General features: G+C 38.3%; 5 protein-coding genes across 5 annotated transcripts; 2 read left to right on the top strand and 3 right to left on the bottom strand.

The window, feature by feature from the left end:
• Positions 1–530: 530 nt before the first annotated feature.
• On the bottom strand, positions 531–3,003 carry LOC125768716 (N-acetylglucosamine-6-sulfatase-like). Its single transcript, XM_049436754.1, has 7 exons — positions 2,866–3,003; positions 2,737–2,796; positions 2,325–2,663; positions 2,074–2,248; positions 1,799–1,999; positions 1,296–1,723; positions 531–1,233 (listed from the first exon to the last, which is right to left on the bottom strand). Exons 1-7 carry the CDS (start codon positions 3,001–3,003, stop codon positions 1,084–1,086), a joined length of 1,491 nt encoding a protein of 496 aa, XP_049292711.1. The 3' UTR covers positions 531–1,083.
• LOC125768732 (uncharacterized) lies at positions 2,996–3,498 on the bottom strand. Its single transcript, XM_049436779.1, has 2 exons — positions 3,241–3,498; positions 2,996–3,154 (listed from the first exon to the last, which is right to left on the bottom strand). The coding sequence occupies exons 1-2, from the start codon at positions 3,303–3,305 to the stop codon at positions 3,061–3,063; spliced, it is 159 nt and encodes a 52-aa protein (XP_049292736.1). The 5' UTR covers positions 3,306–3,498; the 3' UTR covers positions 2,996–3,060.
• Positions 3,499–3,598: 100 nt separating this feature from the next.
• Positions 3,599–4,793, bottom strand: LOC125768730 (iron-sulfur cluster co-chaperone protein HscB). The gene is made up of 3 exons (XM_049436777.1): positions 4,526–4,793; positions 4,251–4,433; positions 3,599–4,188 (listed from the first exon to the last, which is right to left on the bottom strand). Exons 2-3 carry the CDS (start codon positions 4,425–4,427, stop codon positions 3,685–3,687), a joined length of 681 nt encoding a protein of 226 aa, XP_049292734.1. The 5' UTR covers positions 4,428–4,433; positions 4,526–4,793; the 3' UTR covers positions 3,599–3,684.
• Positions 4,794–5,084: 291 nt separating this feature from the next.
• LOC125768731 (chromobox protein homolog 1-like) lies at positions 5,085–10,474 on the top strand. Its single transcript, XM_049436778.1, has 4 exons — positions 5,085–5,572; positions 5,640–5,760; positions 5,830–5,967; positions 9,998–10,474. Exons 1-4 carry the CDS (start codon positions 5,477–5,479, stop codon positions 10,174–10,176), a joined length of 534 nt encoding a protein of 177 aa, XP_049292735.1. The 5' UTR covers positions 5,085–5,476; the 3' UTR covers positions 10,177–10,474.
• A 1,444-nt stretch (positions 10,475–11,918) lies between these two features.
• On the top strand, positions 11,919–15,207 carry LOC125768710 (intraflagellar transport protein 74 homolog). The gene is made up of 5 exons (XM_049436747.1): positions 11,919–12,844; positions 12,928–13,042; positions 13,152–14,127; positions 14,201–14,721; positions 14,794–15,207. The coding sequence occupies exons 1-5, from the start codon at positions 12,684–12,686 to the stop codon at positions 14,887–14,889; spliced, it is 1,869 nt and encodes a 622-aa protein (XP_049292704.1). The 5' UTR covers positions 11,919–12,683; the 3' UTR covers positions 14,890–15,207.
• The last annotated feature ends 10 nt before the right edge of the window (positions 15,208–15,217 follow it).

Genomic DNA, 15,217 nt, shown 5'->3' with positions numbered 1-15,217 from the left:
ACAACTAATATTTATTCTTATTCTTATAACTTGATTCAAATAATCAATACGGCCAGGCCGTCCTACCTGAATAAAAAAAACTCGATTCAAATATCAAGCGAGGGATTGCTTCTTTACTCTCAATTACCACCTGGTAGGCTACAACTTATAATCTGCAGTCTTTCCAGTAATAGGAGTGCACTTTACACGAATTTCGTATAGGAAGGCACATCTTTAGTTCTTCAGCTTTGTCTCAGTACGAAAAGTAATGATAATCCTTTGATTAGAGACATTTTAGTCATTTAATTAGTCAATTGTCGAAAATTTGTTTTGACGAATGGTTTCTTTATGTGAGTTATTAACTAGATAACTTATTTTTAAAAGAAAATATTAACTTTTATCTTACCATTGCTTAGCTTAACGAATTGTTTAACTGGTGAATACAAAAACTTAGCAATATCTCTATAAAAAGTACCAGAACAAAATGTGAAGAACTGCACACTCAGGTCAACACTTTTCGTTTCTTTCCAGAAGAATGATAAATATTTACATCAAAATGCATAACACGACTTTTTTTTAATTGTTTCAGATTCGTTCAAGTAAGTTTCAATTACATTTAGATTATATTTGTGAAATTTACTAGTCAACATGGGTATTTACTTTCAGTGGTTCATCCTTGGTGTAAGAGATTCATAGTTGGTGTGTTGATTCAGTGATGGATTTAACTAGTAGGTGGAGTACGTGGCCGCCTAGGGCCCGTCGATCACGGGGGGCCGAAAACAAAAGTGTTTGAGAATGTTAGTATTAGAATGAATGAATGGTGGATACGTTGGAACACTCGCCAATACATTGATGCAGCATTCGTAGCTGCGTAGTGTTTTTGGTGTATCGAAGAGTGGCAGTTTAGGCGTAAAAAAATGACTCCGCAACGGTCGGCACTTTTGAAATCAGTTCACCGGTTAGTAATTTCGCCCTCCGCCATCGGTTGTGGTGGACCAATGAAAAATAAAGCTCCCTCATGTAAGTTTGTCGAGATGCGATCATCTTTCGTTTTGGGGCCCCAACTACGCTTCAGGTTTGCAAGGAGCTTGGATCCACCACTAATCAATAGATTAAATTACACGTTGGTCCAATACAAGCTGAAAGATTCTGCAGTGCTAAGCTGTATTTTGCTCTAACAGAAGGAAGAATTTCATATCCGACGTTATTCATTTGGTACAAATCTTTGGCAATATCGTAAGCTTCAACGAAATTCTGCAATTAAACAAACATTCTTAATACGGAGCCGTAAATCATTGTGTTTGTTATAGTCTTACCTCATTATCTTTGAATTCGCAATAAATAAAATTCAAGTCTTGTGCTAGCTGACGAACGCAGTTGAAAGTATTGTTCCAGGCATCTTGGCAGTGGCAGGCTGCATCTACAGTGCACAATTGAAGTCTATCCTGTGCGGACCATGGACACTGTGGATTATACGTTTCCAGTGTTCCTTCACCCCAGTATTCGATTAAAATTTGTCGTTCAATTACATCTTCCGGTTCGCTGTTCAGTGGCAATGGTCGACCATCTATAGCGGAAGGAAGATCCACATTGGCTAGTCGAAGTATGGTTGGCACGATGTCTATTAATGCGACCGCCGAATGTTGCACAGTTTTGGGACGGATTGAAGGGCCTCTCACAAATAAGGGAACCCTTATATCTGTCTCATACGGTTGTCGTTTATCGTATGCCTGAGAGAATTGTCCTAGAAGGTAATGAAACCAGTACGGTTAATGAAGACCATTATTGTGTTCAGAAAACTTTAGATATGCAAATTTACCTAAATGGAAACCATTGTCGGACGTGTAGAAAATAAAAGTTTTTTCTAGCAATTTCTTTTCCTCCAGAACGGTAACAATGTTTTCTACCATATCATCAACTGCCATCAGCGTTTGCCATCTTTTGCGGTAAATAGAGTCGATTTCATCCAATAACTCCAACGGTAAGGTGGACGGTTCCATAGTTAAAAGCCAATGTTTTTCTATTGTTTAAAGGAACAATTAAAAGTCTTTATGGAATGTGCAAATCATTGTGTTACTGAATAGGTTATATTACGCAATGGGCTGGATGATATGTTAAAATTTGGTGTTCGAACTGCCTTGGCATTAGGGAACAGATTTTGGTGTCTCTTCGCTGGGGTAAACGGTTCGTGCGGAGCAGGGGGTGCAATCATAGCCAAAAAAGGTCGTTCCGCATTCGCTTTTTGCAGAAAACTCATAGCCTTAGAACTCTAAAACAGTAAAACGGAATGTATTTAGGTATTAAAACTTTCAACGCTTTTGGATGCGCTGCATCAAACGACTCACCAGGTAATCAGTAAAATATTCATTAGAATAATTAGTCCGCTTGCCATTTTCGGTGATGGTGAAGTTATAGTATCGCGAATTTCCATGCAAGCCGTACCAGTCAGACCATCCCGGTGGAATAGTCTCCGAAAAGTATTCATTTAGATACTTCCCAGCGAAAAAGGTGTCATACCCAGCATTAGACAACAAAGCAGGGAGCGCAACCGGTTCAATTGTTTTCTGCCAAAACGGTCCATAGCATCCACCGGACAGGGAATTATTGAATGCTTTATGATTGTGAGCATATTTTCCCGTCAGAATTGAACTTCGTGAGGGACAGCAAATTGGGGATGTTGTAAACTACATAGAGGTCAACAAACATATAAAGACGTGTAAACAATAACACTTGTATTTCACAAAACAAATAACTTACGGCATTGGCAAAGGTTATTCCTTCATTAGCGATGTGGCTAAGAGTCTTTACCATCGGTGTCTAAAAGACAGGTAACAAGGGTTGGTTTGTTTTCATTTATGTTTAATCGCCATACGAAATAATACCTACCATACCGTGCAGCATTATATCTTGATCATCGGTAAGTATAATCACGAAATTATATTCACTCTTTGGAGCATCTGCTCTAATCCGCGAAGAACCACAACCCACAACCAACAAGAAGCATACAAGCTTGTAATACGCCATTATACAACAAGGATTTATTGTTAAAGTATTGTTACACTAATGTTCAATTGTCGTCCTCTAATGGGCCACTGATGGCATTAATTCCAGGCCGACGCATTCCTGAGCAAATCGCACACCAACGATGAACAGTGACGCGCTTTTCACAAGAGCCCTAAACAGGATAAACAAAACTCATGAGACATGTACAATACAAACAAGTGACAAATGCAACGAGCCGCCCGTTGCATGCATGCATACCATTTATACTCATCGTAGTATATATTTTTGAAGAATCCGACGAATCCCGAAGATTTTTGAACCATTTTGATACGATTCGCACTGAATCTGCTTCGTTTAAATCAGATTACCTAAATCGATTATCTCTAATTTGCACGCAATTCCCTTTTCGGCGCGTGGTAATGTTTGCTGCGATTAATTTCTATGACATTTTATGAACAGCCGACAAATGTCAGACAACAATGATTCATCGCATTTTGCTGCATAGGCGATACATTTTGCTGCATGGTTTACTTCCAATCATATGTATGCATTTTCGTATCTTGCGCTACCTCATTTACCGACGGATTATTGCGTGATAACGACAACCCACAGAAAATTATCCTCTATTAATATGAAGTTTTATTTCATTTCACACTACTATATACACCCTTTATTCTAACATGCTTACGAAAGCAATGCTTATTATGATTTCAAATTCAGCTGTAACAGCTTTTCTTTAATGATACCCTCTACATTTAGCATATATTTCAGACGAATTATCGTCTCTTTGGCGCCTTCCATGTCATTGGACTCGAATCGTCGTACAAGATTTGAATGAAGCTCATCGACTTCTACTGATAATTTTGATGCTATTTTCTGCAGCTCTTCCGTAGTTTGTGCGTCTTCCACAGATTCATTTACATCCATCATGTTAAAGAGAAATTCTTTATCAATGGAAGTATTTTCTTCCGATATGGTTACACCGCTTAGCGCAAGTAAATACTTGCCTCTTTCAATCGATTTTGAAAGAGTCCTATAAGCTTTGTTAACTAAAGAGCTCCATTCCAACGCGATCGCTTTTTCTTGTTCTGATTTCTGAGCAAACTTGTCCGGATGTATCATACTTTGAATATGACGATAATTCTGCACAAGTGTCGTGGAATCTATCTTAAATTCCTTGTTCACTTTTAACAATTTGAAGAAATCCTACAACGATAACTATGCTTGATAACGAAATTTTATAAGCCAAAAGCAAACATTTTACTCACTTGTTCCTTCGATGTTGCGCGTATTGTCCCACAGGAGCCACAGAAAAACATATTGGAGACTTCGGAACTGCTACATTTCCAGCACCGGTCCACTGCAGCGGCAATAGCTCGGCGGTGTATTGTTGACATCTGCAACCATTTTTCCAATCCTTTTTTGAAATGCGTTATTATCAACATTGCTTCCTGAAATTTAAAGCCACTTTAAATTATCGATACTACTGAAACATGTCTCTGAAATATTTGCGATGCAAATTACAATTATGATTTCCACTTACAATTCACCGTGTTTTTATAAAAATCAACAATACATTTTTGTAACTATTTCACATACCGGCAGGTTATCCACTTCGAGCTATTTGACAACTACAGGTCCAACATCATAAATCACGCTGAGATTTCGCCAAGACAATTATGAACAAATATTTCTTGGACGATTCGGACAAAAATTCGTTCAGTAAAGATTGTGAGCTTTTGTTTTTTTAAACCACGCAGTATTTGGCATAAATGATAGCTTCATTAGATGGTATATTAACAACATCATTTCAATAATTTACATCAACAGACGAAGCAAAATGTTCGACAATTGTACACAGAATAGTGAAAAGCGATATTGTTGTTTTAACAAGTTTTCAATATGTTTTGCTCTACATATTACCAATTTCGCAGTCATATTTATGAAAGTCATAATTGTACAGAAAATAAATATTTCATTGCACGAAATAATAACATGAGTAGGTATGCCGATTTTTTGCCCTGACAAGAAGAAGAACTTTGACATAATTCGCTAGCGTTCCATCTGCTGCATTCGAGGAACCTTGATACAACCGCACATTGTCGGGCGTCTCATATTGACGGATGTCACAAGTTTGTTTGGGCGCAAATTTCGGCTGTATCAAACTGCTTCGATTTTATCTACAAAAGTTCCGTAAAAAGATCTTAAGTCATTGGTTTGGACAACACATTTTCTTGTTATAACACCAGTTCATTCGGTATATTCATATTATATACTGGTCGCGCTTGCTTCGTTGTACTCAGAAGCAAACGTTTCAAACCCAGCAATCGCAGCAGGCTTCTAGCGTCGACAATTGCAATTGCAGTGCTACTTTTCTCGTACATCTCTGAAAGACATCGGATCTTGAATCTCAGATTCTGTTTTTGTCACGGACAGCAGCGTTGTGGTATTTTGCTGAAATCAGTTCACAATTGACGCCATCTTTCTACAGGCAATGAGTAACAAAAAGCTGAAACCCGAGGAACCGGTTGAAGAAGTAAATGAGTTTTCTGTGGAAAAAATTTTGGACAGCAGAGTCGTCAACGGAAAGGTAAAGTAATTATGAAACCTTCGTTTGAGTGATATATCAGCAGTAAGCATTTTCAATTCATGTGCAGGTAGAATATTTTCTAAAGTGGAAAGGTTACTCATCGGAAGAAAACACCTGGGAACCTGAAGAAAATCTCGATTGCGACGATCTAATCCAAGCTTTCAAGGAATCCCGAAAGAAGAAAGAAGGTAGGTGAATCTTAAAAGTATAAACAGACCTATTATGTATAACGACCACTCCTTTCTCGCCATCCACAGCTAAAGAAGAAAGTTCTGGAAGGAAGAGCAAACTGAAGGAAGCGTCGGAAGAATCGAAGATAGTTCCAGCTAAACGAAAAGCTACTGGAGAAAAGAAAATGGGATTTGAACGGGGTTTGGTCCCGGAAGAGATCATCGGTAAGTTATTAGTTTTCCTGCTATTACTGCTATTCTGTAATTGTATCTTTTAGTACAATTTTTGTTTTAGTTCGATTTTGTTTCTTGTATAAATTTGGTTATTTTAAATGAAGGTTTTGGGTAAATTAAAAAAAGGAGCAATGAGTTTTATTTGTAAAACCTATGTTCCGTTCTCTTGTATGCTGGGGAACAACATACGTACTGATGTCCAACGAACCAGCATGATTTTGTGACAATATAATCATCGATCCTTTTCCTACTTATCCATATAGAAGGCTTGCATCAGAAAAGTAGTACATTGTTCTTAGAAGGTATTAATCTACTGCAGTTCTCTGTGCAGCCGCATTATGACGAGAGCTGAAGTGTCACGATTATAATTGTGGCTTCTTGACCTATTTTGTGGCAATATTTTGTTCATGATTAGGTGGGTTCAGTTGATATCTGGTATATTTTGAGGAAATCTATCTATCTATCTATCTTCTATATATATAAAATTCTCGTGTCGCGGTGTTAGTGTGCAAACTCCTCCGAAACGGCTGAACCGATTTGTATGAAATTTTCGCTGAACGTTCGTTAGGTATGAGAATAGGTTTACCGCTACTTTTCGTTTCGCTAGGTGGCCTCTGGCCAATATTATGAGTTCTTTTCTGATTTTCATACGGTAGTTATCAAGTAGGCATAGCCATTTTTTCAACACGAATAATGTTGAACACTAAAAACACAAAAAAGTTCTAACGAATAAATCAATCAGAGTAGGTACACATGACGATTTATTTGTGCAATTTTATTCATTAAAGCGTAAAGTGGGTGATAAATAAGTAAAAAGCAAGTGTGTGAATAATTCTCTCTCTCTCTCTTCTTGGCTTTAACGACCTTACAGGTCATGTGGCCATTTCTGGCTTACTAGACTTATTTTTACCACGTAGCGGGATAGTCAGTCCTTGCTACGGGGGGACGGTCCGGATGAGATTTGAACCCGGTCCTGCGTGGGGACCGGCGCCGTTTATCACATGCACCATTGGCGGTGGATAATTGAAAAATGCTGTTTAGTAATTTGCGGCTCGGTGGTATATGTGGAATCGGCGCCTTACACGGAAGAACCTGGTATTAAATCCCAATCGTCTAGAAAGCTAGAAATGCCTCCTGAAGTAGCAAAAAAGAAGAAGAAGAGCCACAAAAAAGAAGAAAAATGGTTTTGATTGGGAGTATCATTTGGATTAAGAATGGCAATAATTTAAGAATTTTCAATTAATCAAAGATATTCTCTAATCGCTACTCTTAATAATACCACACGGGTTAACTAGCTTACCCGGCAAACGGCTAGGTTTGCCGGGTAAGCTAGTTTTTTATAGAAATTTAAACGGTACAACTTTTTGTAAATAGTTTAATCCTCTTCTTATTCTTGGCTTAACAATTTTACAGGTTACGCCGCCCATTTCTGGCTTACTAGACTTAGAGTACCACGTAGCTGGATAATTAATTAGTTTAATATAACTCATAAATAAGTGCTTGTAATAGAGAACACTCGGACCAACTGTGTTATTAGCAAAGCTTGATTACATCTTCCCGTGTATGCTAGGCTGGATATACGAAAACAGAATAATTCAGAAAAGAACAATTCAAGTCGCGTATTAGACGATTAGTTCCTATTCTTATGTTCAAATTATCCTATCCAGATTCTAACATCTCTTCCAAATTTCATCCTGATCGTACAAACGTATACGCAGGACTCTTTATAAGCGAGTAAATATGCTAAAGTTAAGCATCCAAAAATGGTAAGCTAATACCGAGAACGTGTTGCCATAATGAAGAACTAAGACCCCGTAATGAGAATTATGTGATACACATCCATGGGTCAGTAAAGTTAAGGATATGGGGTATGTTAATAGGACAATCAATGTATACTTTTTGTTCATTTAAATGCAGGAAAGTAGTTCAAGGACAATAATAACAGCCCTAAAACATAACATTCCGCTGGTTACATGCACAAAAAAATCTTCGTCTTCAAGGGTTTTGACATTTGAGTGATAAAAGGATCATTGCTCATTCATAGAATTTGCGATCGTTGGTAACTTATTGTTCACTTTACCAAGTATTAATCTTAGTAACCCCATATCAGTGTGGTGGTTTTCCCGCATAGATGCGTCAAGTCAAGTCAACAGCCATGTAGCGGTGATGTGTAACCGTAGTGGAATCGTGTATCCACTCCGATTCCGCGTATGAAAAATTGATTCCGACTCCGACCAAAAACCAAAATTGACGGATGAGTCCGGATGGGTACAGATGACCAACAGGTGTATCCAACGTTTCGTTTTAACTCACTCGCACGTTTTCGTTAAAACTCACTCATTTACTATTTTTGCATTCGACTTAGCGTAAAAACTCATGAGTGAGTAAGTAAAGAAAGAGCCGTTAAAACTCCCCGTGATAAATGGGTAGGTGAACAGGTATAAAATCTCATCCAGATCCTCCCTCTGAGCAAAAACTGAATATCCGGTTACGTGATGAAAAGTCTAGTAAGCCAGTAATGGTCTGCATGACCTTAGATTTCTCTAAGCCAAGAAGTATTGATTTGCGCTCCGGAGTGCACCCACGGCTCCGGAGCCGTTTTCGCATTGACGGTTCCGGAGCACATTCCACACCCACTCCTCCATAGTCTGTTCTGAATCAAAGGCTCCTGAACCTGCACCACAATCTTGTCCGAATTAACGGCGTCGGAGCCGACTTCAAACTAATTTCCCAGGGAACATATTGTCAAAATTATGTAGTATACTTGTAAAATTTTTGATAAATCTTCTAGGCAAATCAACATGCTTTTTCGCTTTGGAAGCACGGATTGTTGGTTAGGCAGGGCGAGAAAGCACGTTGAATTGGCTAGTCAATTATGAACCAAACAACATCACAATGAACCTGTCAATTATACCGTCGGTATCATCGATAGTAATGGGTCAAGTAGCTTTTTCGAATGAACGTAGCAAACTGCTCTTGCGAATTGCGCTCTATAAAGCGCATTGGACGTTATGCAAATAGCGCTCAAAAGAGCGACCTGCGCGCTGTTCATATCGCCATTAAAACTGCGATCGATATGCTCTTTTGAGCGGTAATTACACAGCGATCAGAACGCTCTTTGGAGCACTATTTGCACATTTCTCAGCACGCTATTTAGAATAATGATGGGTCATACGATTCATTTCATGGCTTGACCCGGAGTCGGGAGCAGTAAAATCGGAATCGACTCCTACCTGTGGGTATAGCGGGTTCGCGCCGACCAGTACATATAAGTAGGTTCAGTAGTTCCGATCCGAACTCGTTGCACTCACGGGTCGGAGTAGCGTATGGTAGCTTGCACCTACCAAAATCGTTGCGCTTGCTGGACCTACTTGTATATACGAGCCGACCCGAACTCTTTCGGGTCGCTTATGGATGGCTCCGATCCGGTAGGTTCGGTTCGACCGGCCTATCAATAATTTAGAGCGCTAAATGCATAGCGCTCTAAGCGCTTAAAAGAATTTAAATAAGACGCGCTCAGTTAAGTATGCGGAGCGATTGAAGTAGCTCTTTCGCTCACGACCCAATACTAATTGTAATTATGGCGGATTGTTAAAACAATTACATTTTTAATTGAGTTGTCATAGTTCACAGTATTGTTTGAAAATTAGAGTCCACACTTGCAATGAATCATACACAATCAAGCTCTTTCAATTATTATAAGATTGAATATAATCAATAATAACTATTGATAACTATTTATACTCCAAGATGTAAAGTATCAAGAATATGTCGCAGAGCAGAACATTTTTTAAATTTATTTAATATTTTAACATTATTTTAACATAGCATATTAATCTAGCAAAATAGCTGAATTTCACTCAGTTATAGCATGCCGCCACAGTCAGAGACAGAGGATAAAAGGAGTTACAGAGGCATGGTAAAACCGAGAGCAATTGAGCTATTTTGCCCGCAGGGACCTTTAAAATAATGCATTTCAATTTGTAGCTAAAGCTTATATTACGCTCTGCTGTTTTCGTAGGTGCAACCGATGACCATGGAAAGCTGATGTTTTTAATGAAATGGAAGAACGCAGCGAATGCCGACTTAGTACCCGCTGAGCAAGCAAACGTTAAATGCCCGCAAATTGTGATTAAATTTTATGAATCCAGGCTAACATGGCAGTCGCCCGAATCAAGAGCCGAGACGCGAGTGGACTAGGATTTAAAGTGCTCATAATTTATGTTTCATAACTTACCACTTTCAGTTTTAACATACTACCTGTTTTAATCAGTTATACTTTTCCATAGTACTCCAAAATTTTCATGGTCAGCCAATCATTTCTAATTACAATGCTTTATAGAATATTTCCAAAACACCCGGCAATTCTTTGACATCCCGAACATCACAACAATAATTTCGTGACACGTGGGATAGATAAGAAGGTTTTTCCATCTATGTAAACGAAAAACGAGAATGAATGTAATTAGTGTATAATAAAGATTCTGTCCTCATTAAATCCTATAATCTCTTTCAACAGCTACAACAAGCTTGTTGTACTTTACTGGTTGAAATTACTTTATTGAATGAATCTCAATATGAGTTAATGTGCAATTTATAGGTTACTCCTATAAATAGGAGTATCCCTTACTTATAGGGATTTATGTGCTGGTGCTGGCTCTTAATTTTCTGTTCTTCTTTTTCTGAAGATGTCCTTTGTTGGTCGTGATAGAACGATGAATACGATGCAAGCAAAAAGGAAGATCTACCTGTTCGACGAAACGAATTTTGTCAACTGGAGTTTCCGGGTAGCAGTGCATTTGGATTCATTGACGCCAGATTTCCGTGAGATTGACTCTCATTCTGCAGAGGTCAAGCAGCTGAAAGCAAAGGAACTTGCGATCTTGCTGATAAAAATATCACAGATTCTCGCTCGGAATATGTAAAACAGAAGCCGTATGCGTTGGATGTTTGGAAGGCTTTGCAGAATGCATTTGCACGAAAAGTAATTTCTGGACAATTTTTGATGTTAAAGAAATTCAAAGCTGTCAAAGAACAACGGAGGAGCATTTGTTGCTGTTCGATAAAACGGTTCGGGAGCTGGAATCAGCCGGCGTAAGGAGGAATGAGAGACTCATCCATTTTCTTGCAGTCCCTGCAGACGGATGCTATTGAAATCTCTTTCTATTCTACTATAGCCGTATATAAGTTTTTAAGCCGTTGATATTGTAAAACAAGCGTAAATTCACTCCAATCATCAGCTTTTGTTGCGAGCTTGGCTAGCAACCTAGTCCGGATATCTGCGTCCTTTGAAGATCGAAGTCCAGAGAAAATCTAACTTTTAAATTGGTCTGCGGAATCCTGGCCAAATTAGAATTCTTCGCAGTGCTTGTTTACTATTCCTGCAAATGTGACGAAATCGTCCGCTTCATTTTTCACGAGTTGGAAACATTCATATCGCTTGTTGAAAAGTGATATCCGCGTGCTGAAAAAATCTTTTAATTTCTGCACGATTTCCTCGAACGATTTTGTGTACGACCCTAACGGTGATGTTTAAAGGGTACACAATTTACGTACCGATCGAACGCATTTACACTGAGACTTCTCAAAAGTACTTTTTACTTTTGCGGCATCGTTCAATTTCGCACCATTCTTCAAGAAAAAATCCTCATATTTTCTGTACCATCAATCGAAAAACTCCCCGTTATCCGGATCGTAGTCGAATTCCTTTATGTTTGATGAGAGGGATTCGATGATCAATACGGGATTTCGTGAATGTATGTTTGTACTGGATTCTTCTTGAATGCCGAATCTTTCCAATAAGTTCATCAGCCTTGCGTTCTGCTCCATAATTTGCTGATTTTGTCGTGCAACCTGCTGCATGATATCATTCTCACCGGGTAGTGCCATTGTTCGAACAATTTCTTCTAGTACGCTGGATTCGTTTTTCCTCGTCGCCAAATGTTATACTTCATTTGTTGAAGTTAGTTTATTATTATTATTTTTTATTATTTATTTTTAGTTTATTCAATGAATCCTAACTGAGGTGATGTGCAATATATGTATAGCTTCCTCAGATGTATTTTCAAAGGATACTATCATATGATACTGGATACAATATAAGTTACTATGATACTGTGCTGAATACAACAATTGGTTTGTTGCAAAAGGAACAAAAGCGATAAACTTAACGTTATGTTAACCGGAACGGCCAGAAAGTCAAAAAGTCTACTGAAATTACTTTCTAAACTAGTGATGAGCGGAATGATGTTTTGCTCGGAACCGATTCCAGAGTGCTCTAAAATTTACGAAATCGATTCCGGATAGTAGGTTCGGAATTGGTTCCAAGATCGAAACCGAAATTGGTTCCGGAACTAGAAACGATTCCGCTGTTTGAGTGCCCATCACTAATCCAAACCCAACAATTTCAAAATAGTGCTTTAGCTTAAAAAACGAATAAGGAACGCATACTTCATACATGGTATAATATAATATCATAGTGCAAAATGGATTATATTACAGAGTTGAAATAACGATAACCTTTGAGAGTGACAAATTGTATGATCTTTCGCCACGTCATTTTATATTTTCGTCAACAAAATCACCAATCGTTGGAACTGTGCGTAACCAAGGAAACAAGCGACGGCTAAACAGCCAAACATATGAACTAGTTACGTGACGCTAACTTTTAGGTGAAACTATAACAAACATTTTGCTTCACAATATTCATGGAAGACGTGAATAATAACTCTTCCGTGCGATCCTACCCTGATCGTCCAGCGTCTAGAAGAGGTTTGGGACCTAGCACCAATTTATTAGCCTCAGCCAACTCTGCCACTTCGACAACACCAAGCCCTGTTGCTATCATACGACCCGGAACTGCAATGAAGTGAGTCGTTCGTGTTTGATCCTGTTTGCTTGAAGTATATCTAAAACTGATAACATTTATATACCGTATTACGCACTTTAAAGACCTCCTTCTGCCTTGCGAAGTGGAACTGCGAGTAGACTCCTGGCACATAATGGAGTTCCCATTAGTTCTTCAACATCTCAACGCATTGGGACAGCTTTGGGAAATGCTGGGAACGTAAGATTTTATGTTTATTTTATTACCGAGCAATTTAGTTATAACATATTTAATCTTTTTGTTAAAAGACATGAAAGGTTGAAAAATAATGCTCTCCAATTAATTGCAGAGAATGGCTGAACGACCGATAACACAACATGGCATTAGCGGTTTGTCCACATCTTATGGACGCCTGGGAACTGCTGCTAGTAGTAATCGTCAAATCAAAGATAAGCGATACTGGCATGCGGTATTGCAAAGCAAACTTCAAGAAATCAATCAAGAAACAAGCAAACTTTTGAAAGAGAAGAAGTTCCTGGATCGTGAACGATCTGCCCGGAAGCTTTATGAAAAACGAGTGAAAGAGGCTGCAAAGGAATTAACAAACCTACAATCTACCTTAACGTCTATGAATTTAGCTTTGGACAACTGTACCTCGGGTATGACAAGGCAGCACCTTTTGAACGAAACTGTAGCATTGCGGGAACGAAACGAACATATTCAGGAACAATTGGAGCTGATTTTCAAACAACGACAACAGAAAGACAACGATAATAAGGATCTTGAACGAGAAACGGATAAGGAAAAAAATAAAGTGATTGAAATGATCAACTCACTACCAGAGGAAGATCAGCACAAGTATCGGGAGTATCAAACTCTATCGGAAAACCTTCGTAAACAGAACGCCATCTACCACACCCAGATCAGTGAGATGGAGAAACAAAAGGAAAGATTGAATACTATGATTATGAATTCGCAAACCCGCTCCGAAGCGCATCGCCTTAAATCAAAGCTGAAAGAATTGCTCAACAAAAGGAATGCTTTGCGTGAGGAAGAAAATAATCGTCTTTCACCAGCGCAGGAACGCGAAAAGCTAATTAATGATGTCCGCTCCAACAACCAGGCGCTTGCCAGCATTGGCAAACAGTTGAAAATTGTTGAAGATCAATTGTTTGAAAAAAAAGAGACCCTTCAGCAGATAGACCAGGATCTTGAAGAAGGTAACTCTGAGCGACACGTAAAGTACAAGGAACTTAAAAAGCGAGATGAAGTAATGTCGGCATTCATGGACAGCTTTAAAAGTAATATGAACCAGGAACAACAAAGTAAGATAGTAATGCTCTTCTACTTACAGGTGCATCAATAGAACAAATCTATTTCTTTTGTTTGCTATTTTAGGCATAGATACTTTGAAAAACCAAATCACATATGCTATTGAACAAATTACGCTGCAAGGAATTAACATGAAAGCGATCGGGGGTGACAAGCTGGATGGCAATGGCTTTAATTCTAAGAACGACCTCAATTCCCACTCTGGATTGATGAAAGAGTATAAAAAACTCGGCATACAACTAAAGCAACTTCAAATATTGGAAAAGCGCACAATGCAACAAGTTAATTCTCTGAGGCAAGAGGAAACAGACGCACTTCAAAACATTCAAAAGTACGCTAACTTAGAAATACCACGTGCGGATGCAATTGTAAAGATGAACGATCTAACTTCAATATTACAAGAAATGGAAGATAAAAAGCGTGTCACAGAGAATGTGGTCGATGAGGCGCGAAATAGAAACCATGAGATAAAAGTCAGTCTCAAAAGTAACGATACGTACCGACAAATATCTCATCTCGAAGATAAGTTGGTCGATTTAATGAAAGAAAATAAAATATTTCAGGAAGCGGTCAACCAAATGCAACAGGTACACGGTGCTAAAATCCTTCGCTCATACAAAACAACTCAGTTGAATTAATGCTTTCATGTTTCGTTTTAGGAAAATAACTATACCAAAACGCGTATGGAAGTACATGAGATGGTTCACGAACATAACACACTATTGAGTAGTGAGTTAGAAAATATATCCGTTTGATATAGGAGCAGGATCCATATTGCACCATTATACAACATACATATTTTTGTTAAGTAACCAACGGAACCGTAATCGATTTGTAGGCATTTTTTATTGTTTAAAATACTGAAAGGAAAATAATAGAAAACAATTATCTGTAGGGCTATATTGATTTCGCAGAGGTAAATATCGCATTCAAACTAATCAGCAACGAGCATCCCAATAGCAAGGTCTATGTGTGTGTGTGTCTCTCTCTGTCTATGGCACAAATTGTTCTAGTATACTCTCTTCTATATAATATTTGTCTATTTGGAGAATATAATTTAATCAAAGTAATAATTTTTGCGTG

The sequence above is a fragment of the Anopheles funestus genome, chromosome 3RL, assembly GCF_943734845.2.
Source record: "Anopheles funestus chromosome 3RL, idAnoFuneDA-416_04, whole genome shotgun sequence".
NCBI lineage: Eukaryota > Metazoa > Arthropoda > Insecta > Diptera > Culicidae > Anopheles > Anopheles funestus.
This window is presented reverse-complemented; position numbering and strand designations above follow the sequence as displayed.

Excerpts from the sequence above, each read along its gene's own strand:
- LOC125768716 (XM_049436754.1), bottom strand. The coding sequence starts at position 3,003 with ATGGCGTATTACAAGCTTGTATGCTTCTTGTTGGTTGTGGGTTGTGGT. Across the intron at positions 2,797-2,865 it reads ATATAATGCTGCACGGTATG|ACACCGATGGTAAAGACTCT; the intron begins GTAGGTATTATT and ends CCTGTCTTTTAG. Across the intron at positions 2,664-2,736 it reads GAATAACCTTTGCCAATGCC|TTTACAACATCCCCAATTTG; the intron begins GTAAGTTATTTG and ends ACCTCTATGTAG.
- LOC125768732 (XM_049436779.1), bottom strand. The coding sequence starts at position 3,305 with ATGGTTCAAAAATCTTCGGGATTCGTCGGATTCTTCAAAAATATATAC. Across the intron at positions 3,155-3,240 it reads TACTACGATGAGTATAAATG|GGCTCTTGTGAAAAGCGCGT; the intron begins GTATGCATGCAT and ends TATCCTGTTTAG.
- LOC125768730 (XM_049436777.1), bottom strand. The coding sequence starts at position 4,427 with ATGTTGATAATAACGCATTTCAAAAAAGGATTGGAAAAATGGTTGCAG. Across the intron at positions 4,189-4,250 it reads GCGCAACATCGAAGGAACAA|GATTTCTTCAAATTGTTAAA; the intron begins GTGAGTAAAATG and ends TTATCGTTGTAG.
- LOC125768731 (XM_049436778.1), top strand. The coding sequence starts at position 5,477 with ATGAGTAACAAAAAGCTGAAACCCGAGGAACCGGTTGAAGAAGTAAAT. Across the intron at positions 5,573-5,639 it reads GCAGAGTCGTCAACGGAAAG|GTAGAATATTTTCTAAAGTG; the intron begins GTAAAGTAATTA and ends ATTCATGTGCAG. Across the intron at positions 5,968-9,997 it reads GGTCCCGGAAGAGATCATCG|GTGCAACCGATGACCATGGA; the intron begins GTAAGTTATTAG and ends CTGTTTTCGTAG.
- LOC125768710 (XM_049436747.1), top strand. The coding sequence starts at position 12,684 with ATGGAAGACGTGAATAATAACTCTTCCGTGCGATCCTACCCTGATCGT. Across the intron at positions 13,043-13,151 it reads CTTTGGGAAATGCTGGGAAC|AGAATGGCTGAACGACCGAT; the intron begins GTAAGATTTTAT and ends AATTAATTGCAG. Across the intron at positions 14,722-14,793 it reads CGGTCAACCAAATGCAACAG|GAAAATAACTATACCAAAAC; the intron begins GTACACGGTGCT and ends GTTTCGTTTTAG.